The sequence below is a fragment of the Andrographis paniculata genome, unplaced genomic scaffold (assembly GCF_009805555.1).
Source record: "Andrographis paniculata isolate CXL003 unplaced genomic scaffold, ASM980555v1 Contig56END, whole genome shotgun sequence".
In the NCBI taxonomy this organism is placed as follows: Eukaryota; Viridiplantae; Streptophyta; class Magnoliopsida; order Lamiales; family Acanthaceae; genus Andrographis; species Andrographis paniculata.
This window is the reverse complement of record NW_026137591.1, coordinates 308,894-332,085: the sequence shown is the minus strand read 5'-3', so window position 1 is coordinate 332,085 and position 23,192 is coordinate 308,894. Positions and strand designations below refer to the sequence as shown.

Sequence of the window (23,192 nt, the reverse complement as noted above, 5' to 3'; positions counted from 1 at the left end):
CTCACAGTTTATGGACAATCTAATTTGCTTTCCTATATTGTTGGGGATCTCTAAAACTTCTCATTTTCTGAAGTGAATGTGAAACACATGAAGCTTGTCATTAACAAAAGTGAAGTCCAATCATGCTACTTTTGTAAAGACTACTTGATACAACATTGATAGCAACCAAACTAAAAACATAACTCCAAATTCCGACAAATGCTTGAATAACAGATAATCGAATAAACCTCGAGAGTAAACAAACCATGAAGACAAAAATCAAATCCTCGCATCGAAGCCTCTCTCATTGGTTGTACAAACCAGAATAGAAGTTTCGAATATATATATTATTCACAGTTGAAGGGTGAAAATCGAGAGGGTTATTCCACTGACCTGTCGTCCCCTCGTCCCATCTCATGTTCACATTTTCAACCTCCAAGCCATCGACATGCTCCATCATGAACCCTCCTCTGCTGCGGTTCACCAGCCCCTGGCAACCTGGCCTGTAGTCGACCAGCCCACCGGCGTAATTTGTCCATCTCTTGTAAGTGAGGTTCATATTGTGAAACCTTATGTTTTTCAAAATACCATTCTCCGACCCAGACAAGAACACCCCATTTTCAGATGTTGCAGAGATGTTTATGAATTGCAGGTTGGAGATTGTCCCTGCCTTCGATCCTCTATCTCGTGCACATGTTGTGATGTATATTGGCTCAGCTCTGCCCCACCATGACTCGTCATAGTATCTCGTGCTGATGTTGATGTTCGAAAACATAACCCCATTCACATCCCCTGCACCCCAACAACCCAAACCGGAAACTTGTTACAATAGTATATGCACATATAAATAAACGGCGGCGGTTACTATATAGATTTTAAAAATTCAGCACACTTCAGATAGTAAAGAGACATGCAACACATGGTATAGTTGTATTGTATGAATGCACGTCATTTGCTTTGCTGAAATCTAACTGCAGATTATGTTGTTAAATAAAAATAATGCACGCATGAAATCAATTGTAGATTGTGTTGAACTATGATTGTGCTGTGTTAAATAAAAGTTAGTATTATTCCTAAGTTTCATATATGCTCAATGGAGAAATAGCAAGTTTCGTGTACAGTGTACCTCCATCACGGATTTGTAATCCAAGGCCTCTGTGGGACTCGACAATGGTTATATTATCGAATAGCAAGCTACGGAAGGCGTAGGAGCTCGCGCTCCCCAATTTAATGGCGGAAGACTTAGTTCTAATCCAGCAGCCGGCGGCGGTGAGATTGTAGAGGGGAGCATTGTAGGTCTTGGGGCAGATCGCGTCATCTCCGGTGTCGATGATGCTCCTCGTTATCAAGGTGTTGTTCGAATCTTCAATGTCGATCCCGTCGTTGTTTGGCGTGTTGAAGTCGCCATGGATCGATATTCTGTCGATCGTCGTGTTCTGACACCGGACTATGTGCAAACTGCCATTTCCGCAAACCTCAGTTCACTTTTTTTTTTTCCGGTGAATGTTTAAAAAAAAAAAAAAAATCAAAGTACCGTAGATCCAATGAGGGTACAACACGCAGAGCACAACGTACCACCAATAAGCGGGCTGTTCGAAGTGGACGTCCCAAACCCTAACATTCCGGCAGCCGATGAATCCGACCAATCGCGGCCTGCACTCGTCGCCGGCGCACGCGCCGGTCTTGTTCCAGCTCACCATCACGTTCTTCCTCTCGTCGAATCGCTCCACGAACTCCAGCCCTTGACCGTTGATCTCTCCTCCGCCGGTGATCCCCAGATCCGCCGCGTTCTCCGCCACCACCACGTACCATTTCTCCTGCTTCTCAGAGTAGTCTTCAAGCTTCGTTCCGCCGAGGATCGTCGCGTTTTTGGATACGTTCAGTACGACGCCGGATTTTAGGTGTAGAGTCGCGGTGAGGTACTTCCCCGGCGGAAAGATGACCTGGCAGAGACGGCGGTCTAGAGAGTAGGCGGAGGAGCAAGCATCGATGGCGGATTGGATTGCGGCAGTGTCGTACTGAACGCCGGTGGCGGTGGCGCCGTAATCGGCGACGGAGATGGAGGCGGAGAAGTGCGGATCGCCGTCGGATTGGATAATGGAGAAGGATGACGTGGCGGAATATAATTGGTAGAAAATGGTCCACGTTAAAAGAGCGTGGGAAATGGCTGGAATGAATAATTTCATGGCTATGATTGGGGGAGAAGACCAAATTGGAATTCTAACGTACATATAATGAATAGTATTCTTTATGGCGGCTTAACTTCAATAACTAAAAGAATATATAATCGTGCTTGTTTTAACAATAAAATAATAATAATATTGTCATGTAAGGGTACCCGCCAATTTGTCACAATCAAATTATGAGTTTAAAATTATTTTGGTTAAAATATTAATTTGAAGAAATTAATGTTGTATTTATTTTTTCAAATAACATCAATAAAATATTTAGATAGTATTAATAAATAAAATATACTTTATCCGTTCATTATCAAAAGCTCTTTGGAGTTCTCGTAGGAGATTAATAAATAATAATGTAGTATTTCTTATCAAAAGTTTTTTTTGGAGTTATTGTAGGAGATTAAGAAATATTATCTCCTTCTTATAATAAATTATTTATTTTTCATTTTAGATTGTCTCATAACAAAGTATCAATTTTTTTTTTAATAACGGTACTATCTAAATAACATTATAAATACCCTTATAACTTATAATATATTGTATAATTGTCATTACCTTTATAGCACACATACTAATTATTTTAGTCCATTCTATTTTATTCCTACTACATCCCAATATAATACTAATATTTCTAAAATTAGGTGCAAAAAACAAATGGATATCTAATTATGGGACGAAGGGAGTAATAGTATTTTATTTATGTAATTGTATATTTATAATTTAGGTAAAAATTGATGATATTTTAGTATTCGTGTATAATTATTTTTATTAAAAAAAAAAAATTTGAAGTGAGACGTATGAAGTAAAAATGGTATTTTGAATTGGAACGAAAATAGTATATTTTATCATTTTTCATCAAAATCAATACTTAATATTAAAAAAAATTAAAATTATTTTCTATATTATCGACACAATTTTATATATTTATATAAAAAAAATTTAAATTAAATAACTAACTAAATAAATAAACCTTATATTTTTACCAATATTTCTTAATTTTTCATCAAATAATATGTACACATTATAACTAGCATTTAAACCCGTGCTATGCACAAGTGTATATAATTAAAATATGTTTAAAATAATATTGTAATGTAATTATATATTTGATAAATTTCGCATATATGATTTATTTATAATTTATGAAATAAATATATATAATCAAATTATTTTTATACTATATAAATAAAAGTAAATAAAATATGGTAGATGGAATCGTATGTAATATAAATCATAACATTTAAGTAAAAATTATTTTATAAACTACTGAAATATATATATAATTCCAAAAAAATAGAAAAAAATAATTATAATTGTGAAGATAATTTAAATTCAAAATGTTGTATTCCAAAGGCTTACAAAGTACATTTTTTTACCAATATTTCTTAATTTTTCATGAAAATATATATGTATACATTATAATAGGAAGACAAGAGGATATAAATTCAAAATGTCATATTCTAGAAGCTTACGACGAGTAGCTACCGTAAATTTCTAAATTATCAAAAAAATAATACTCTATCCATCCCATTGAAAGAATGATATTTAGTTTTTCACGTAAATTTTTTAATATTAGTATTATATTAAATTATAATAAAAAAAGATAAAAATACTTATTGTGTAATATAAAAGTAATTGTATTTGTATAATATATTATAAATTGAAAAATATTTATTATTTTAAGTAGACAGTACAATTACTAAATTAGAAAATAATAGCTTTGTAAATAAATAAAAATGGCACATTCAATTCTAAAATCAGTATACAAACACACATCCCATTTAATTACAAGAATGCCCCTACAGTACACATATGGTCGGATACCATTCATTGCTCTCAGATTCTGTAAAAAGTCTGCCTCTGCACTTGGCTGCATCCTTCATTATTTTCCCCGACCAGGCTCAATGCACTTGGCCCCCATTAACTTTTTAGTTATATATATTTTTTTAATTTTTTACATTTCTGGTAATTGTATTTGTTAATTTCTTTCTATAAATTTCAAAAGTAAATTAATCACCACAACCAGAAACTTCCAAAACCTTCTCATTTCAGTGACAGCCTGAACCAAGTCCTCTGTGAAACAGGACACTGCTAAATCTCATCACATGCGGGAAAAAAAGAAAAAAAAAAAAACAGTTCTAATTTTTTTTTTTAATTTCAAATATAAATAAAAAATAAAAACTTGCTTAATATATGTATATGCAGAAATTTAAAAAAGAAATAGAAAACAAATCCACCCGCATCCCAACAAGAACTGTAAATCAAAGTGCAAGAAGCCAACAGAAGCAGCCTTATTTCAAGAAAATTCAAATTCATTAACACATTAGTTGCTCCAAAGTAGCCTCGAAATTCCAATCCAATTCAATCCTACAATAAAATAAAAATAAAATCATTGCCCTGATTCAAATTGAAATCCCAAAAGAATTTCAACTACAGTGGAGTCCGCCATTATCACCCATCCTGTCCATCGAGCGCACATTCCTCCTGCACTGCAAATCCTGACCCGAAATTCGTATTCTTACATCACATTGTTGAATCAAAGCTCGAATCTTTGTCCAAATCATGACCCAATTCTGAGGTTCTCCGAAAGAATTGTGAAATCACATATGGAGGGTTCATCAAGCTTTGTTACAGCACCTGTAATGGCGTCCTTCTTCATCCTCTTCTTCTTCTTTAAGTTCACTCTCTCTCTAAACGCAGACGGGCTCTCTCTCTTGGCCATCAAAGCAGCCATAACAAATGACCCGACAAAAGCCCTCATTTCTTGGTCCGATTCCGACATAACCCCTTGCAAATGGGATGGAATCACCTGCGACGATGCCCGCCGTAGAATCACCTCCATTTCTCTCTCTAACAAGAATCTCACAGGCTACATTCCTTCAGAAATCGGGGCTCTCTTATCCTTAACTTTCCTCGACCTTTCCGAAAACTTTTTCAGTGGCCCTTTGCCACTCTCCATAGCTTTCCTGCAAACCCTAACTCATCTTGATTTATCCTCTAATGGCTTCAATGGCACCCTCCCTGAAACCCTAAGCAATCTGACAAATTTGAAGGGGACATTGAATCTTTCCTACAATTCATTCTCCGGCGAGATTCCGGCGAGCTTTGGCCGGTTTCCGGTGATGGTTAGCCTCGATTTAAGGCATAATAATCTCTCCGGGAAGATTCCTCAGGTGGGCTCACTTTTGAACCAAGGCCCAACTGCGTTTTCTGGAAACCCTAATTTGTGTGGGTTCCCATTAGGGTTTCAGTGTGGTACAACTCTCGAAGCGCAGAGTCCAACTCTGTTAAGCGGCAACCCCCAAAAGCCTGTAAATATTGGGGTTTCTTCGAATGGGGTTGTGCAGAATAGAAGGATCAGAAATGGGGTCGTGACGGTTTCTGTAATTTCGGGGGCTTTATTGGTGATCGGAGTGGTTTTTGTTTTTGTTTGGGTGGTTCGGACAAGGTGGAAGAGAGTGGCGGCGGAGAAGCTCGGAAAGGGCAGCAACAATGGCGTCGGCGGCGGCGGAGCGGAGGTTGTCGGAATGGATGGGAAGTTTGTTGTGTTGGACGAAGGGTTTGGATTGGAATTGGAGGATTTGTTGAGAGCTTCTGCTTATGTTGTCGGGAAGAGTAGGAGTGGGATTGTGTATAAAGTGGTGGTCGGAGGTGGAGCGGCGGCGGCGGAGGCCGGAGGTGGTGGCGCGGTGGCGGTGCGGCGGCTGAGTGAGGGAGATGGGAAGTGGAGGTTGAAGGAGTTTGAGGCGGAGGTGGAGGCGATTGCGAAGGTGCAGCATCCTAACATTGTTAGGCTTAGGGCATTCTATTACGCCATTGATGAGAAGCTTCTGGTTTCGGATTTTGTCAGAAATGGTAGCTTGTATACGGCCTTGCATGGTAAGAATTTGAATCTCTTTCGTCTTGTTTTTTTATTTTGTTTCGAACGTGAATTTAATTTTTATGTGTAATATAAAAAAGTTAAAAATTAATATTTGATTTGATATTTTTAAAGAAAATAATTTGGGAATTGAAGAAAAGAAACCAAAACAAATTATTTTCCTATGTAATATAAAAAATAGAAAATAGTTGTTTGATTTGATTTATTTTTTTATTTTGTAAAAAAATGTATGATGTTGATCTAAGTAAGCAGTCATAATATATACAAATAGCACACTGTTCTTATTACACCAAACACAAGTTGTGTGTAATAAAGATAAGTGGGTTTTTTTGTTTATGATTATATGTATGCTGCATAAGAATATATCATGTAGTAAAATTATATACTATGTTTTGTATGAGACTATAGCATGTCTTGTATATGCCAATATATTACTGTTTTGTAATAGTACTATGTGCTACTAGACAGCACATAATGTGTTTTTCAGTACTAAACTCAGTACTGTAGCTGCCGCCTACGATTAAATTTAATCAAAACGTTGTAATTATATAAATTGTGTATTATGTATGTGTTGTGTTAATATGTGATGTGTATTGAGATCAACGGTGATGTGTGCTTTGTGGATTATTGCCATGTGCTGTCCGTCAATCTGTTGTATTTATTATGTTAACATAAATTGTATTGTCTTTCTATTTGTTATGTGTTGTTCGTGTATATATTTGATACCTATCTTTAAAGATATTGAGAGGTCGATTCCCTGTGAGAATTCTTGTTTAGAACTGATCACGATAATGTAGGCATAATGTTTAGAATACGAGGATTTGTTGTCTTTAGGTTTTGAATTTTTTTGAGGTGAAAATGGTCGTTCAATAGAAATGCGTGATAAATTACATTGTATGAAAATGAAAACGGATGGAATTTGGATCGCAATACTACATTGGATTCATACGAATCGATCCGTTATACTAGTTTGTCTTTTCATTCGAATCGTCTTTTGTGGATATTTAAGACACAAAATGTCTGTCTAGTGGGAAAGATTACAGTGCTGATTTTCAAAATTAGCATCCATCCATATAATATAGAAACAACATAAGTCTTTATTAGAAACAATATGTGTTTGTAATAATGGCATGTGTTTGTTTATAATTATGTGTTGTATAAGTGTATATCATGTGCTGTTAGTTCATGTGCTGTGTTTGTATTATATTAATATGAATGATGTGTTGTCGCTAATATTATTATATGTTGTCACTAATATTACCATGAGCTACTGTGTGTCACTAAACTATATGAAAGTATTATAAGAAAGGATGGTTCAATGTAGATTTTTATTATTATGTGTATTTATTGCATATTATATATAACAAATTTTAAGTAATATTTTTAGAAAATTGCCGCGAGCTATAGTTGTTTGTGTAATAATTTGGACATTGCATCGCAGGAGGTCCCGGGAATACGTTGCCACCATTGTCATGGGCAGCCCGTCTAAGAATCGCGCAAGATGTTGCCCGGGCTCTTGCACACATCCACGATTGCGGTCCTCGGAAACACGTCCACGGCAGCGTCAAATCAACGAAAATCCTACTTGACGAGAATCTCAAGCCGTATTTATCTGGGTTCGGTCTGTCCCGTCTTGTCCCGTCATCGTCGTCGATGAACGCTATCGCGCCCGAAGCTCGAGCTGCTGCGCCGACGATGACACAAAAATGCGACGTGTATTCGTTCGGGATCTTGCTTTCGGAAATTCTTACAGGGCGGTTGCCGGACAGGGACGGGAAGGGTTTGAAGGACGCCGTTAGGACAGCCTTTCGGGAAGAACGGCCGTTGTCGGAGATTATCGACCCCAATCTCTTACACGAGGTGCGCGCGAAGAAACAGGTGGTCGGAATGTTTCATATTGCGCTGAGCTGTACGGAGACGGAGGCGGAGGCGCGGCCGAAGATGAGGACGGTGTCGGACAACCTCGACGGGCTGAAGTTGCAGTGAGTAGTACGACGTCGTATGCAATGCAGGAACTAACTAACCGTTGGTTGGTGTTTTGTCTGTATGAAATCGATGTTGTGTAGTGTAGTGTAGTGAATGTTTTGGCAATTGGACGGATATATGACATGAATGATATGATGATATTAGTTCAGCATTTGAAAATAATGCTGAAAATAGCCCCATGCCTTTATTTTGTGAAATATTTTGAAGGAATAATTTTTTATATTAGGAATAAAAAACTGGTTCAAGGAATATAAAATTAGTAAATGTGTGCAGTATATTGAAGAAATATATAAAGATTTTAAGAAAAAGAGCAAACCTACTGTCTTGTATCTATAAAATTAGTAAATGTGTTTGGTTCAAGCTGTTTGTTTTTATAGATACAAGAATTTACTATAAAATTTTTAAAATAAGATTAAAATATATAATTTTTTATTTAAAAAAAATAAAGCATTTCGTAAAAATGTATAGAAATAAAAATATTAAACAAATTACGTAGAATTATTATAATTGTGAGTAGGAATTATTTGTAAATATACAAGTATTTGATATTTTAATAGAGTAAATACTCAAAATTGTAAATTGTTTTTGAATCCAAAATTTTGATTAATCCAAAATATTTGGTACGTAGAGGAATTTTTATGGGTCAAGACTAACCTATTTATTTAGAATTGAGTCGTTTTTTTTTTTATTGGATAATATTTACAAAAAAAAAAAAAAAAAAAAATGTTAATGTTGTGCTTGCACAAACAATTCTAAAATTTTTAACAATTTTCTTCAAAATATTATTAAATATTAAATATTTTTTTTAAAAAAAATAAAATTTTCAGAACTTTAAAACTTAAAAAATCCTGTCAAAACCGAGCATAAGTCATGTTAATATTGATAATTTAATTTGTTTTAATTGTATATTATAACAAAATAACTCGATGTTTTGAGATTGGTGTATATGTTCATGTGTGTATAATATTCTCTTTAATTAATATCATAACTGGAATATATGTTATTCTCTTTTATCTAAGAATAAAAGTATTCCATTGAAAGTATAAACTTGAATTAGAGTATAAATCTAATTATGCATAAATTCTTGAATCCAATTATTTAAAAATAAAAAATAAAAAATTAAATAATAATTTGAATAGAATAATATTTTGTTAGCAAGTTTTATAGAATTATCTGAAATCAAATCACATAATCAATGACCAACTTTATTTCGAGTTTGTTGTTTTAGCTATTTTAAACTAAAATTAATAGTATTATTTATTTTTGCACAATTTTAAATAAAAACATAATATTTTTCCACACAAAATATCAAATTAAAATATTTTTTAAATAAAACTCAAATCAACACACATTCTAAATCAATTTTAAACTACAATTAAATAAATTAAGTTCTAGAGAAAGTTAATTATATAATTAAGCATTGTCAAATAATATACTTTATTATTTAATTATGTATTTTATTGAAAAATATATATATTTTTTAAATTTAAACTATTTTATTCCATTATTCTAGATAACACATTGTTTCATTTTCAAGTACATAGTCCATATCAAGAGGTCAATAATTCACTGTTCTGTCCCCCTTATTCCATAATAATTTCTTTACTTTTCTCCTTTCCAATTAAAAGAAAAAATGTTTTGGTTCAAGAAGTTTTTTTTGTTTTTTTTAGTAATAATTTCTAAAATTATTAATTATATAAAAAAGTTATTTTTAAAAAATAAAAAATCACATTATTTTTTAAAAAAGTAATCTTTAGAAAAAACATGAACAAAAATAATTATGGAAACATTTATCCTTGTTTTTATTTATTACTACTATTATTAAGGATGTGTATATAAATTAATATATCTATAATAACGTCCCTTCATTCCAATATATTTATTAATTTAAATTTAGAATATTATAAATATTTGAAATATTTTATTTATATACAAAATTATCTTTTTATTCTTATCAAATAATTTTTAAATTTATTTTTAAATAAAAAATAAATACAAAATAATGAAAAAAAAAAATCAAAATTATACTATGCAAAAAGGTCACATTTCAAACTAAAACTAATAAACATAAATAATTATATATTTACTAAAAATGTGTGGAACGTAATATAAATAAATAAATAAAACATTAATGTTTAAATAAATTTAAAAGGGTTTTATAATGAAAAAGAAATATATATATATATATATATCTTCCTTTTGAAAAAAAATAAGAAAACAATTCTTCATATACTTATCAAGAATAAGATTACATCATTTTGGAATCGAGACATATTCTTTTTAGAAAACGGCAATATTAATATATTATAATCAAAATTTAAAAATAATTTGTAATTTAAATGATTCCAACCCAATATTCCAACAATATTATACATATAAAAAATAATAAAATATTATTTTAACTTATTATTAATAACTTAGTAATCTACGTTACCTAAAATATCATGTCCCTAACAAAAAGCTTCATCTTTCGTGGGACGGATGGAGTATGTTTTACTTAAAATGAATCGATTATATTTTTTTATAACAATAAAAAGTAGATATAAATTTGAATGAAAAAATAATTTATTTAAATGGTGTAATAATAACAATAATAACCAAATTCTTTATGATGTGATGATTTATTATGAATATCTTTATTATGATTTATTTATATCAATATAATTGCATTAAATGAAAATACAAAATTAAAAAAATCTTCATAAATATCACCAACTTATATTTAAATTTAATGGGTTTGTTTGTTTAATAAAATGATTTGAAAAACTATTTTTTTTATCTAAAATATAGATGATCGTATAAGTAATATAAAATTGACGTATGTATGTGATATATTAATTTTTTAAATATATATATATAACACACCCAATATTTATATAAAAAGTCTTAAACCATCATCTCTATTTCCCCTCTTTTATTCTTCTGTATTGGTGGCTGTGTTGTGGATGGAAATAATATTTTAAGCAATAGTTTCGTCTAATGTCAAATATATATATATATATATATATAAAATACTTCCTCCATCCTACGTGTCTGCTACACTGTAAACACGATATTTAAGAGAGGTATAATCAGTAAATAATTATCCTATAATATAAATAATTATAAATTAAGATTAAGATAACTAATTAATTTAATTAAAATTAAAAAGTTTAAAATTAGATTAAAGTGTGTAATCATTTTTTTAAAAAAAAGAAAGTGACAAAGAATGCGGAACGGAGGGAGTAAAATAAATAGCTAACACTATTTTCTCGAAAAGAAAACATTTCAAATATCTATTTCTATTAACAAATATTCTATTAAATACTTAATACTCCATCCCTCCCGCGATCGATAACCCTTTTTTTCTTTTTTGTCCATCCCATTAAAGATTATTTTTTTCTATTTTTAGTAAATTTATTGATTTTAAATATATTTAACAAATATAAATCAAAGTTAATTAAATATCTAACCTCTTGCGCATAGGATCCACTCAAAAATCCATTTATTTCTATCTTTCTCCTAAATAAATAAATAATTTTATTTATTTTTAAAACTTCTTAGTTTTAATAGAATTAGTTTCAAGTTAATTAGAAATAAATAAATAAATTTTTTATTTATTTTTATTATATAAAATTTTATTCTTTACAAAATGATATTCATATTGTATATATTTTATTGATCTATAATGCTAAAAATATTTAAAATACCAACAACACTATTCACATAAAAAATAATAAAATAATATTATAATATATTATTAATAACGTACTAATTTCCACTGCCTAAAATACTGTGTTTTTAATAAAGGGATCATCTTGACCGGAACTGAGGGAGTATTATTTTAAAATTTTCAAAATCTTAAAAATAATGGGAAAAGATGGTTCTAAACATAGGAAGCAGCCATACTATTTAGGACAGTTGATTTGGCGTCGGTTGCGCCATTTTTTAGTGTTGCACAGTAGCAACGCCAAAAAACTTATAAATTTATTTATCTAATTTTTTTTAAAAAATATTTTAAATTATAAAAATAAAAAACTGTTTAAAATAATAAAAAAAATTAAATATTTAAAGAATAATAGTGAAAAATAAAATTATAATTGAAATAAAATTATTAAAACAATTATATATTTAAAATTAAAACTGAATAAATAGAGTTTGAAAATACGTATTTAAAATGAGTTGGAGATGATTTTACTGTATCCCTAAATGGCAAAAATCTTAGTACATTACAAGTTTCATGTATGTAGTCCCCATAAAAAAGTGTGTGGCCAGACAGACACCAAAAAGCCAGCTGCAAATCACAATAATAAAACATTAAATTAAAATTAAAAGAATAAAAAATAAAAAATAAATAAAGCATCAAAGCTGTTGTCCCTGTCACTCCTAATTTTTGTTCCGATAAGTCATAAGAGCAGAGCAGAGCTTGAAGTTGAAGTTGAAGATCAACAAGGCGTAGGCGTTAATTAGAGACACAGTTTTATATATATATATATTAATAAATTAATTGTCTGTCTGAAAAAGACCAGTCAGTGAGGGAGGGTGGGAGTATATATGGCTATGGCTATATATTAATTGTTCGAATTAATTCATAATGCCGTCAATGCAAATGGAGGAGGAAGACGAACAAGAACAAGGGTTCTTTAGTAATTTCAGATTTCAGTGCAATGCAAATGGAATTGAAACTGTCAGCTCTAATATAGGTAAACATTTTCATCTCTATATATATATATTTGTTTTTGATGAGTTTGATAAATATTTGATTTGAATTTATCTCAAAATAATGTATAACGAGATTTTTTGTGAAAGAAAAAAATATATCAAAAATTTTAAAAAATACAGAGTTCAAATAGTAACAATTACGAATTTGAAAGCAAAAAATAATAAAATTATTTATATCGTATTTATATATTATTAATATATATTTTATGGTGTCAATATGTAATTAGCAAGGTTCTTGTTGTGATACTATAGATATTTGATTTATAATTTTTATTAGATTTCATCCGATATATTGTGTGCATGATTTTATAATTACTAATATATGCATTTTCGAAATCTTATAAAATATAACATATATCATCATATCTACATTTATTTAGATACGTTCAACCCGAAATATTCTGACTTGGAGATTCTCGCCGCTGGAGATGTAATAGCTAAATCTTCCATTATTAGCCTCAAGAATCGCCTCAACTCCTCTTCCTTAGGACTATTTTCTCGTTTCTCCGAGGCTGTCCAAACCGAAAATGGAGTTGCCAAAATCGAGACTTCCGGAAGCCTCGATACATCATTTTTCGCTTCAGGATTGCCCGCATTCAATTCTTGGGACGATTCCTCGCACTTTGGAGGGAGTTTCCACACGATCAAGCACGAACCGGATAGCGATCATAAGCTTTTCGCCACATTACAAGTAAGATTCGATCCTTATTTTCAGAGACCTTTGAAGAAAAAAATATTATAACGGTAAAAATTAATATTTTTGAAATAAAATTAAATATTTCATACTACATTTATTCCACCGAAATAATCTTAAAAACAATCTTATAACAATTTTTTTTAAGAGGTGCTTTGAGATTTTATAATAGGTTAAAAAATAATAATATTTTATTGGTAAGTAAAAATGTACAAGAGATTTTGACAAATGTGCCATTTGACTTTATATATAAAATAATTATATGTGTAATGATATAGTTGTAATTTAAGTTAAAGTTAAGGATATTGTGATATTATTAGATGATTTTTTTTTTTTCTAAAATAGAAAAATAATACTTTTAAATGCGATAGACGAAAATGATAAAAATAATACTTTAAGTTTGAACTGAGAAACTACTATGAGTGAATTTGTAAAAAATAGAAAAACTAAAATTTATTTTGGTTCAGCTGAGTCGATAGTGAAGTGTACAATAATATTTGAGTAAATAGAATTAAGAAGATAAACGGGCAATGGAATAAGGAGTTAAGGACCATGTAAACTATAAATAGAAATGAATTATTTAGGTAAAACAATCTAAAATGAAAAGGCGAAATTATTTAGATGGAATAGAGGTAGCATAATTTTTTAAATAAAAGAAATAATTACGTACTATAAATAAATAACGTCAAAATTGGTTTTAAAATGTACTCCTTCTGTCATGCAAATTTGTGTTCGGTCAACCGAACACAAATTTTAATAAAAGTGAGTAATAATTGTTAATTTTTCTTTTTATAGTAAAAAATATTACAAAAAGAAAATAATTTTTTATTTAAAAAGAAAAAAAGAATATTTTTCGATGACAACCCAAAAAGAAAAGTGAGTATAGATTTGAATGACGGAGGAAGTATATAGACAAAGTGTTGACTGTTAATTGTTGGTCGAAAACAGGATGGGCGGGCAGGGGATATATGGAGCTGCGGTTCTTTGTCACACCACTTGAGCTTATCAAAGACAACATCGGATGCGCTTACGATGGAGAAGTTATTACAGCTACAGGACAAGGTTCCTTGTAAGATCCGCGCTAAGCGCGGCTACGCCACTCATCCTCGGAGCATTGCCGAAAGGGTAGAGTTGTTCGACTATTCATCTTAACTTTTTCAAGAACATATTCTTAGGAGGATTAAGTTTTTATCATTTATTTTATTTTACAAAATACCATATGAAATAGTCGCATTTTTATTATTATTCAAAATTTTCTTAACTTTAAAACTTTCGAAAATTGTTTTAGGCAAAATGGGATTGATCGAATTTTGACAGCAATTAATTTTATTATTTTTATTTGAATGACGTGGAAAACCCGCAATCGCTACCCGAAACAATTAATTTTATTATTTATTGCAGGTTAGAAGGACTAGAATAAGTGAAAGGATGAGGAAATTGCAAGAACTTGTTCCAAATATGGATAAGGTGTACTTTCTTGACTTTATTTTTTTTCATTATGACAATATATAAATTAGAAAACCTAAAATTAAAATAGTAAAAGTCAATATAGAAATAGAAAAGAAACAAAGATCCTTAGGTTTAAGTGTAAATTTTGGGGTTTTTATTGTTGATTATTAAAATATTTGTTTATATTCTTTTTAAATATTTTATTAAAAAAAATATTTCTTTCGTTCTAATTTAATATTTTTTTAATAATAGATTAAAAAATAATATTATTTTATTAATTAAAAATATATAAGATAATTTTAATATTTTTCTTTATAGATACAAAAGAAATAAGTATTTTTTTTTATAAAAATTAAGAATATTTTAATATTTATATACTAATTATTTTTATTATAATAGAAAACAATATTTTTGAATAGAATATAAAAGAATAATAAAAAATATATATTGAGTTGAAATAAAAGATGTATTAATTTTTCATTGACAAGTGTGCATAATAAAAAATCGAAAGCAAATAACATTGAGTCTGTTTGTTCAGTGTTAGTTTTAGGTATTTTTATTGTAATATATTATGGATAATTGTGAAAGTATTGATAGAGAATCAAGTTTTGTGTATTTTTATTATTATGTTGGCTATATTTATAGCATAAGAAAAATAAGCTCTGATATCATGTTAGAAATTTTGGGGAAAAATAACGAGATTGTCTTATTGATCGTTAAAATAAAGAGCCTATATATAGGCAATACAAAACAGACTCGATAGATTCAAATCTAAGTAATCTAATCTATGAATAAGATCAAATTTAGATATAAATCTACTAAATCTAAAACTGAATATCTAAACTATCTCAACAATGTCAATATATTGTAATTTTCAAATAATATATTTTTGGAAATCTCATTTATTCCCTCCGCTTTATTTTATTTGTCCGGTTTCTTATAGATACGAGAATTTAGATAATAAAATAATTAGTAAATAATTTAAAATATATTAATACAAATAATTATATATTAACATTAAAAGTAACTAATTAATTTAATTATATATAGAAAATTTTATAATATTGCATGTGGTGCATGCAGCAAACCAATACAGCAGACATGTTAGATTTGGCTGTGGAGCATATAAGAAGCCTCCAGAATCAGTACAAGGTATCAACAAAAATAATTAAATTAAATTAAATTATAATTCTACAATAATAACATACTAATATTTAATTAAATTTTACATGCCTCTGTATAGCTTGTTTTGTTTTGATTTGAATTTAAGGTTTTTATTTATTTCAGTTTTGATTTAGATAATATTTTAATATAATATATTACGAGAAGAATATAAAGTTTAAATATTTTATTTAATTGAAATGTGACGACAGGCATTGAGCAATGATCGAGAAAATTGCAAGTGTTCGGCTTCTCATCCGCCGTAAGTTAGAAGAATCAAGCAGCTTATGAGAAGATTTTTATTTTTAATTTCAAAAAAAATAATAATAATAATAAAATTCATGAATGTGTTTGGTATAATGTTAAGTTGTGGGAACACAATGGATTGAGTAGTAAATAAAAAATAAATAAAAACTATATATATATATATATATATATAAGAAAATTAAAAAGAAAGCATATGTTGTCACCTTGTCAATAATATTGTTAAATTATATATTGTGTTCGTGTATTTATTTATTTCATTTGCGTTAGTATATATATTTTTTTTATTGTGAAATATGAAGAATTGGATAAGTAATATAAAAATAATAAATGTGTTTGATATATTAATATTTTTTGAAACATTGTGTGTATATATTTTTTTTAAAAGAACACACCCGGAATTTTGAACATTTTGTTTTTAGTTATTAAAAATTGAAAGAAAAAGAATTATCTTAGAATATTTGTTGTTTTTTTTTAAAAATGTTTTACAAATAATAATAATAATAAAATGTCTGTATAGGATTGAATAGTGAAATTATAAATTTGAAATATGAACCAAACAAATTCAATTTACTTATATAATTGATTTTTACTTTCAGCCCAATCTATGGGCTGTTGTTATATTTGGATCGGTAAGCCCATTCTATTGCAGTTAATGGGCCTCCCACTTGTCTTAAATAGTGTGTATATTATTTTTACTTCATAATATATATATATTTTTTACATTTTCTTTTTATTTTTCTCCTAAATTAAAATAAAAATTATTAAATATTAAACAAAAAGCACGGGCAAAATGGTAAATAAAATACTTTGTGCGTTTGTAATTAATATATTCATTTATCTTTTGCTGTGTATTTTATCTACACCTATTACTTATATCCTTGAATAGGATGTGTTTGTTTTGAAATTTAGTAAAACATAAATTGATTGTATTATTGAAACTATAATTACTTAAAAAGGAAACAAATGGATTGATTTAAGACAAATTAAATTTTTAAAATGGATAGATTGATTAGGATGAACGTATCACAATTTTTGGACTATGTTATTCTTAATTTTATTTTTTGGAATAATATTTATTTAAATTATATATCATGTTAAAAAACAATAATAAAAACTATGTGTAAGAATTACAAAGGGTGTCATTTGGGTAGTTGTTTTTGTTTTAAAAATATTTTAAGCTGGTAATAATGGATAGTTGTGATCATGTTTTGCAAGATAAATATATATTAGATGTAATGTTTTTGGGGAAAAAAAAAAAAAAAAAAGAAGAAGAAGCAAGAGAATAAAATGAAAACATAAAATAAAAAACGACAAATGCAATCAAAATATTTTAAATATATATACTCCTCTTGTAATTATCAATTGATTTAATTTAGATGTATATATATATACATGTAAAACAATGGATTTGAGCTTATTAAAATAATATTTAATATGATATCATAATTAGATGTTTTGAATATTTTTTAAAAATATATTGAATAGTAGAATGTAGATGTCACGAAGAAAAAGATGCACAACAATGAATTTTTTTTTTAAGATTTAAATGTGGGATTGAAGTTTGAAAATATAAAATATTTTGATTTAAAACATTATTTGATATGACATTTAATGTGATATATTTTTTTTTTTGTCAAAATATTTTAATTTGTTTTTTTTTTTAAACTAATAAATAATGTGGATCAAAACCAACATTATTTATTTATGCATGTAATATACACACCACATGCATCAGTACGAAACATTCACATACAACAACAACAAAAAAAAAAGACTGGTTAAATTAGAGTTGTCCCAAATTAAATTAGTTATTACACTAATTAATTGTAATCTCCTACTAGTTAACCCTAATAAACAAAAAAGAAAGCAATAAATAGATCGAGATAAATTTATTCTCCGGGGCTGCTGGAGCGCGGACGGGAGAGCCAGAGAGAGCTGAGGGCGCGCAGGCGGTGGAAATACTCGGCTATGGCCAGAAAGCACCGCGCCGCCTGCCGGACCGTCAGGAGATGGTGCAGCCGGTGAAGGGTTTGCTGCCTCAGATTATCAGCCTACATACATAACAAATCATAATAATTAGGGTTAGGGTTAGGGTTTATTACATCCTCATTATATATATATATGCAGACGATTGTTAGAAGCTGATTAGGACTATACAGAGCATATAGTGATAATACAAACAGAACCGTAAAATAAAGCAAACTATTTGTGAACTTGGCTCGATTTAAGTTCGTTTACAAATGAGCCTGAATCTTGTTCGGAACGATTTTGTTAAAAAATATATATTTTTATATATATGTGTGAAATTATGAATTAAAAAGTACATAAATACAATAAAATATCATATATAAATATTTATATGTATATATGAATTTTTTTAAAAAAAATGGGTGGACAAACAAGCTCAAATGAGATTAACTGAGCTGAATATGAATATAATTGAACAAACACGAGTCTTGTTCGTTAAGTCGGACTCGACCAATTTGTCTGCCTATGTTTGATTTCTTCGAAGACGAAGAAATTAAGGATTAAATTCACCTGCCCAAAACAAACACACACAGCCAAGTTCAAATACATACATACAAAATATACATATATATATGTATATATGTATGTATAATGAACCACTACACCCATGTCCAACTCACTAAAAGCATATATATATATATATATTAATCACATTTCGACACGTGTCCCTCACTGAAATCAGTCGTTCATCTTCAACTAACTCGTGAGCAGATAAAAGAACACTTCCAAAATATATAATTACTTTATAGAAATCAAATCTAATAATAATACTGAAAACGATATTAATCTTTTAAATAAAATAAAAATTAATAACCCTTAATCAAATCACACACACATGTATGTAACTATAATTATTGTCCAATTTTCACTTTTGTTAAATAAATAAATCTATATAATCGTAATTTGATTTTAGAAAATTAGCATAGGTAACATATTATTCCAAGATACCAACTTACGAAAAAATTAGTACAGCAACAAAAAAAATGATAATCAAATATATATTTATATATATAACTACAAAATTATAATTTTTAATGTGTACATATAGGAAAATTTGTGAATTTGGTCACACTTATATGAGATTCCCTAATATCACTTTACCATTAGAATACAAAATAGAACTATGTTTGTATGGAGATTTTCAATTCGAAATTTATTATTCACAATTTTTTTTTTCTTTAATATTTAAATTATATCAAATTTTAAACCTTTTAACTCCAAACCTATGCACAAACAAACACGTCCAAAAACTTTACACACACACATACGCACACGTGTGTGTATGTGCGGGTGTGATTAGCAGTCAAATGTAGAGGGTTTTGAAGTCAAACGGTTACGACAATGACGTCATCACATGCATGTGCAATGCACGTGATGAATGGTCCGATGATCACGATCACGATCATAAAAATTCATCCTATGTGTATGATCTATCGATTATTTTGTCGGAAAATTAATTAATTAAATTAAATAATTAAGTTATTAATTAAAAAATAATAAAAGTAATTAAAATAATTAATTAATTAATTAACATTACGGACGTACCTGTCGAATGAAGCCCTCTAGGGTTTGAAGCTTGTTGATGGCGACGGCCATCTGGCTCATGTAGGAATTAACCTCCGGCGGCATCAGCAGCGACTCGCCGGCGATGGTCTCCGATATGGCGGCGTGGAGGGCGTCGAGCCCCTGCGAGAGCGCCTCCTCCGCCTCCTGCGTCGACTGCTGCAGGGCGCACACCGCCACCACCTGCTGCTCCGTCAGCGGCTGGATCTGGTTCACCACCGTCTGCACGTGACCCCTCACGTGATCACTCCATCAAATAAAAAGCATATATATAATATATATATATGTGTGTATGTATTTGTATGTATAGATTAATTAGGGTTTTTAATTTGGGGCGGGGGCGGGGGCGGGGACCGACCTTGATGAGCTCCGACGGCCGGAAACCGCCCATCCAGAGGAAGCAGCGCTCGGCCGGCGTGCGCCAGGCGCCGGAGAGGAGGTGGAAGACGTCGGACTTGGCGATGAGGCTTTTGAGATTCATCATCTGGTCGATGTGGGCCAGGCAGGTCTCCACCGCCGCCCGGACCTCGTTTTCCGGCAGACGCTCGTCCACTGCTCGGCGGAGCTCCATCATCTGGCGGTGGTGCTCCTCCAGCCACCGTGCGTACTCCACGTCGAACGCCGCCGCATCTGAATTTCAAAATTCATTTTAAAATTTAGGCTTTATTTGCATTTAATTAATAAAAATTCTCTAAACATAACAAATTAAACATTTTTTTTTTGTTTTTTTATTCAAAATATTATATTATTATTCATATATATCATATAAAATAATTTGTTATATTTAGTTTTTACTAAATTGAAAAAAAAAATAAAAAAATCTAACCCTCGAACAACCACCTTTCTTTGAGTATGAATCCACAGAATTTGATTTAAATTTTGTGTTTAATTAATAATATTTAAAGTGAGTTTTTTTCCAAAAAAAAAAAAAAAAAAAACAACACATTTGATTGGTTTTAATTAAAATTAAAATAAAATTAATTAATTGATTACCAGAATTGATTGCAACAGGAATCCCTAACTGGTCTCCTAAAATTGCAGAGCCACTTCCAATGCAAAAGCCCTAATAATAAACAAGAAAGAGACAGCCACAGTTATAATTAACATAATAATTAAGTAATCATTAGCTGATGTAAGAAACAATTTCTTAATTATTGAAATAATTAATTAATTAATTAAACCTGGGATTTTGCTCTTTGTACTTCTTGTTCTAACTGAACAAGCCTAACCCTGCTCGACTCCAGCTGCTGAATGTAAGCCTGCAATCAATCGAATATAACAATAAAATAAAATAATAAAAAAAAAAACTCAATTTAATTATTATAATAAAATTAAAAAATTCATTTTATTTTTTTGGGATATTATTTTCTGATCATTGCCTTCTTCCTAAGCCTGCTTTTTCTTGCTGCCTCTCGATTCTGAGCAAGCCTCCTCAGTGTCTGCATAATTATGTATGTAGATATATATATATATATATGGGAATGGAATTTAATTTCAAATGATAACTGCAATTAAATAAATAATTAATAAGTAATTGCAATTATATTTAATTTAAATTAATTATTACCTTGGCATCTGGTGTTTTTGGTACATCCTTGTCGGAACTAGAAGCAGGCCCTTTCTGGCTTTCCTCACGCTGCCAAGAAATTAAAAATAAAATTAAAAAAAAAATGACTATTTTTTAAAAAAATATATTTTAAATATACAAGCAAGAATCTTCTTGGTATTTATATAAAAAAAATGTTTAATTAAGGCTCTGACTAATGAGATGAATATTTTATGTCCTAACCTTAACTGCTTTGGCGGGTTCAGAGGCAGAAGCACCGTCCAATCTAGGGCTGGATAGATCAATGGACGGCTCAGATGATTTCTTGGAGCCACTGGTGGATGGAGAAAGCAGTCCTGCAGTAGTTGCCTGTTTAATAACAAAACAAATTAACATCAACCCCATTAATTAATTAATTAGCTGTAATATATTCATTTATTTAATAATAACAATATTAAATTAATTGATACAACATGAATTTTGTGAAGTAAGTACATGAAATCTTCAGACAATCTTAGAACTGTTCTTGGTACCTTTGATGGCTCTACATGCATTGGCTGTGATGGGAATATGTTCAGTGTGTGTGGTCTCATCCCACAATTCTCTGCAACAAAATTATTTCAATTTTTTTGTGATTTCATTCTGGAAATGGAAAATTCGAGAATGTAAAAAAAAAAAAAAAAAAAAAAGAAAAAAAAGAAAAAAAAGAAATTAGAGAAAAGGCAAAGGGCAAAGACAAGAAAACATGTAAAAGGGAAAAAAGAAAAAAGAAAATAAAATTAGGGTAAATCAAGAACAAGAAGAAGAAGAGATCAAGATTGTTTTCCTTTTTTCTTTTTTTTTTTAAGAAAAAAGGAAAAATAAAATCTCCTTTACTTATTAATTTCCTAATTTAGGATGAGAAAACAATCTGGTCAAAGAAAAAGTACACAGCATACTTTCTTCATGATCGCAAAGGGAATCTGCAGAGAGGTTTTTATTACACACTTTTGAAACTGAATTTGGTGTAAGAAATTAGCAAGCAGAAAGAAAAGAAATTTTTGGAAAATCCATCAAAAAATTCAAATCCAAAATCAAAATCAAGAAAAAAAATGAAAAAATAAATTAACTTACGTCTGTGTTCATGATGAACAACTGTCTGGTGATGTTCTTGTCCTTGAAGATACAAAAACAGTGCTTGATCCAATTCTCCCATTTCATAAGCAGCTGCTAATGTCTCCCTGCTCCTGGCCAAAAATTTTCTCGAATTTGTAATAGAGGGGGGAAATTAAAATGAATCGAATAGGGGTAAAAAAGGAAATAAAAAGAGGGGGGTGGGGGGGTTTTCTTACATGTTTGCGACACCTCCAGGAATGGTGGATGATGACGAGGGGGGGAGGGTGGTGGTCGTCAGCATCCCGAACGACAAGGGAGTATTAATATTATTACAGCTACTGTTATGGATTTGATGATGACGAAGAAACATGTCCTGGCCGCACTGCTCGCCGCCGAGCATCACAGCCTTGTCGGAAACCGCCATTAGAGGGTAAGAAAAAAGCTTCCTTTCCCCAGAATTTTCATTACTTGCAGAAGCCATGAAAGAAACCCTAATTCGAGATCGACGACGATGATGATGATCGATCAGTTCACACACACACGAATATATATGTAAGAAAAGGAGGAGCTGCAGACCGCCATAAAAGACGAGGGGGAGGAGAGAAAGAGGGTGGGGGGGGGGGAGGAAAGAGAAAAGGGGGGTTCAGACTCAGTCGGTTACTG

The 23,192-nt window shown here is 30.2% G+C and overlaps 4 protein-coding genes across 8 annotated transcripts; 2 read left to right on the top strand and 2 right to left on the bottom strand.

Annotated features, from left to right (window-relative positions):
• Nucleotides 1-73: 73 nt before the first annotated feature.
• On the bottom strand, nucleotides 74-2,216 carry LOC127256639 (uncharacterized). The gene is made up of 3 exons (XM_051282751.1): nucleotides 1,555-2,216; nucleotides 1,106-1,437; nucleotides 74-771 (listed from the first exon to the last, which is right to left on the bottom strand). Exons 1-3 carry the CDS (start codon nucleotides 2,208-2,210, stop codon nucleotides 284-286), a joined length of 1,476 nt encoding a protein of 491 aa, XP_051138708.1. The 5' UTR covers nucleotides 2,211-2,216; the 3' UTR covers nucleotides 74-283.
• Nucleotides 2,217-4,508: 2,292 nt separating this feature from the next.
• On the top strand, nucleotides 4,509-8,248 carry LOC127256790 (receptor protein kinase-like protein ZAR1). The gene is made up of 2 exons (XM_051282983.1): nucleotides 4,509-6,038; nucleotides 7,481-8,248. Exons 1-2 carry the CDS (start codon nucleotides 4,766-4,768, stop codon nucleotides 8,023-8,025), a joined length of 1,818 nt encoding a protein of 605 aa, XP_051138940.1. The 5' UTR covers nucleotides 4,509-4,765; the 3' UTR covers nucleotides 8,026-8,248.
• A 4,309-nt stretch (nucleotides 8,249-12,557) lies between these two features.
• On the top strand, nucleotides 12,558-16,528 carry LOC127256685 (transcription factor bHLH130-like). 3 transcript variants are annotated; one of them, XM_051282812.1, is made up of 6 exons: nucleotides 12,558-12,707; nucleotides 13,107-13,417; nucleotides 14,369-14,545; nucleotides 14,822-14,887; nucleotides 15,953-16,021; nucleotides 16,243-16,527. In XM_051282812.1, exons 1-6 carry the CDS (start codon nucleotides 12,599-12,601, stop codon nucleotides 16,294-16,296), a joined length of 786 nt encoding a protein of 261 aa, XP_051138769.1. In that variant the 5' UTR covers nucleotides 12,558-12,598; the 3' UTR covers nucleotides 16,297-16,527. The 3 variants fall into 3 exon arrangements, with proteins under 3 accessions (XP_051138769.1, XP_051138770.1, XP_051138771.1); XM_051282814.1 differs by having other exon boundaries at nucleotides 12,570-12,707; nucleotides 13,215-13,417; nucleotides 16,243-16,528; XM_051282813.1 differs by lacking the exon at nucleotides 15,953-16,021.
• A 1,530-nt stretch (nucleotides 16,529-18,058) lies between these two features.
• LOC127256793 (bZIP transcription factor TGA10-like) lies at nucleotides 18,059-23,147 on the bottom strand. 3 transcript variants are annotated; one of them, XM_051282990.1, is made up of 11 exons: nucleotides 22,766-23,147; nucleotides 22,548-22,660; nucleotides 21,968-22,038; nucleotides 21,678-21,803; nucleotides 21,456-21,524; nucleotides 21,268-21,327; nucleotides 21,070-21,147; nucleotides 20,882-20,951; nucleotides 20,247-20,518; nucleotides 19,871-20,110; nucleotides 18,059-18,348 (listed from the first exon to the last, which is right to left on the bottom strand). In XM_051282990.1, exons 1-11 carry the CDS (start codon nucleotides 23,008-23,010, stop codon nucleotides 18,187-18,189), a joined length of 1,506 nt encoding a protein of 501 aa, XP_051138947.1. In that variant the 5' UTR covers nucleotides 23,011-23,147; the 3' UTR covers nucleotides 18,059-18,186. The 3 variants fall into 3 exon arrangements, with proteins under 3 accessions (XP_051138947.1, XP_051138948.1, XP_051138949.1); XM_051282991.1 differs by having other exon boundaries at nucleotides 22,548-22,654; XM_051282992.1 differs by lacking the exon at nucleotides 21,268-21,327.
• Between the last annotated feature and the right edge of the window lie 45 nt (nucleotides 23,148-23,192).

What these genes read in the sequence shown, in the direction of transcription:
- LOC127256639 (XM_051282751.1), bottom strand. Translation starts at nt 2,210, where the DNA reads ATGTACGTTAGAATTCCAATTTGGTCTTCTCCCCCAATCATAGCCATG. An exon ending in GAACAGCCCGCTTATTGGTG is followed by an intron (nt 1,438 to 1,554) that starts GTACGTTGTGCT and finishes CGGAAATGGCAG; the next exon opens with TTTGCACATAGTCCGGTGTC. An exon ending in ATTACAAATCCGTGATGGAG is followed by an intron (nt 772 to 1,105) that starts GTACACTGTACA and finishes GTTGGGGTGCAG; the next exon opens with GGGATGTGAATGGGGTTATG.
- LOC127256790 (XM_051282983.1), top strand. Translation starts at nt 4,766, where the DNA reads ATGGAGGGTTCATCAAGCTTTGTTACAGCACCTGTAATGGCGTCCTTC. An exon ending in CTTGTATACGGCCTTGCATG is followed by an intron (nt 6,039 to 7,480) that starts GTAAGAATTTGA and finishes ATTGCATCGCAG; the next exon opens with GAGGTCCCGGGAATACGTTG.
- LOC127256685 (XM_051282812.1), top strand. Translation starts at nt 12,599, where the DNA reads ATGCCGTCAATGCAAATGGAGGAGGAAGACGAACAAGAACAAGGGTTC. An exon ending in AGCTTTTCGCCACATTACAA is followed by an intron (nt 13,418 to 14,368) that starts GTAAGATTCGAT and finishes GGTCGAAAACAG; the next exon opens with GATGGGCGGGCAGGGGATAT. An exon ending in CTCGGAGCATTGCCGAAAGG is followed by an intron (nt 14,546 to 14,821) that starts GTAGAGTTGTTC and finishes TATTTATTGCAG; the next exon opens with GTTAGAAGGACTAGAATAAG.
- LOC127256793 (XM_051282990.1), bottom strand. Translation starts at nt 23,010, where the DNA reads ATGGCTTCTGCAAGTAATGAAAATTCTGGGGAAAGGAAGCTTTTTTCT. An exon ending in TGCATGTAGAGCCATCAAAG is followed by an intron (nt 21,804 to 21,967) that starts GTACCAAGAACA and finishes GTTATTAAACAG; the next exon opens with GCAACTACTGCAGGACTGCT. An exon ending in TACAAAGAGCAAAATCCCAG is followed by an intron (nt 20,952 to 21,069) that starts GTTTAATTAATT and finishes GTTTATTATTAG; the next exon opens with GGCTTTTGCATTGGAAGTGG.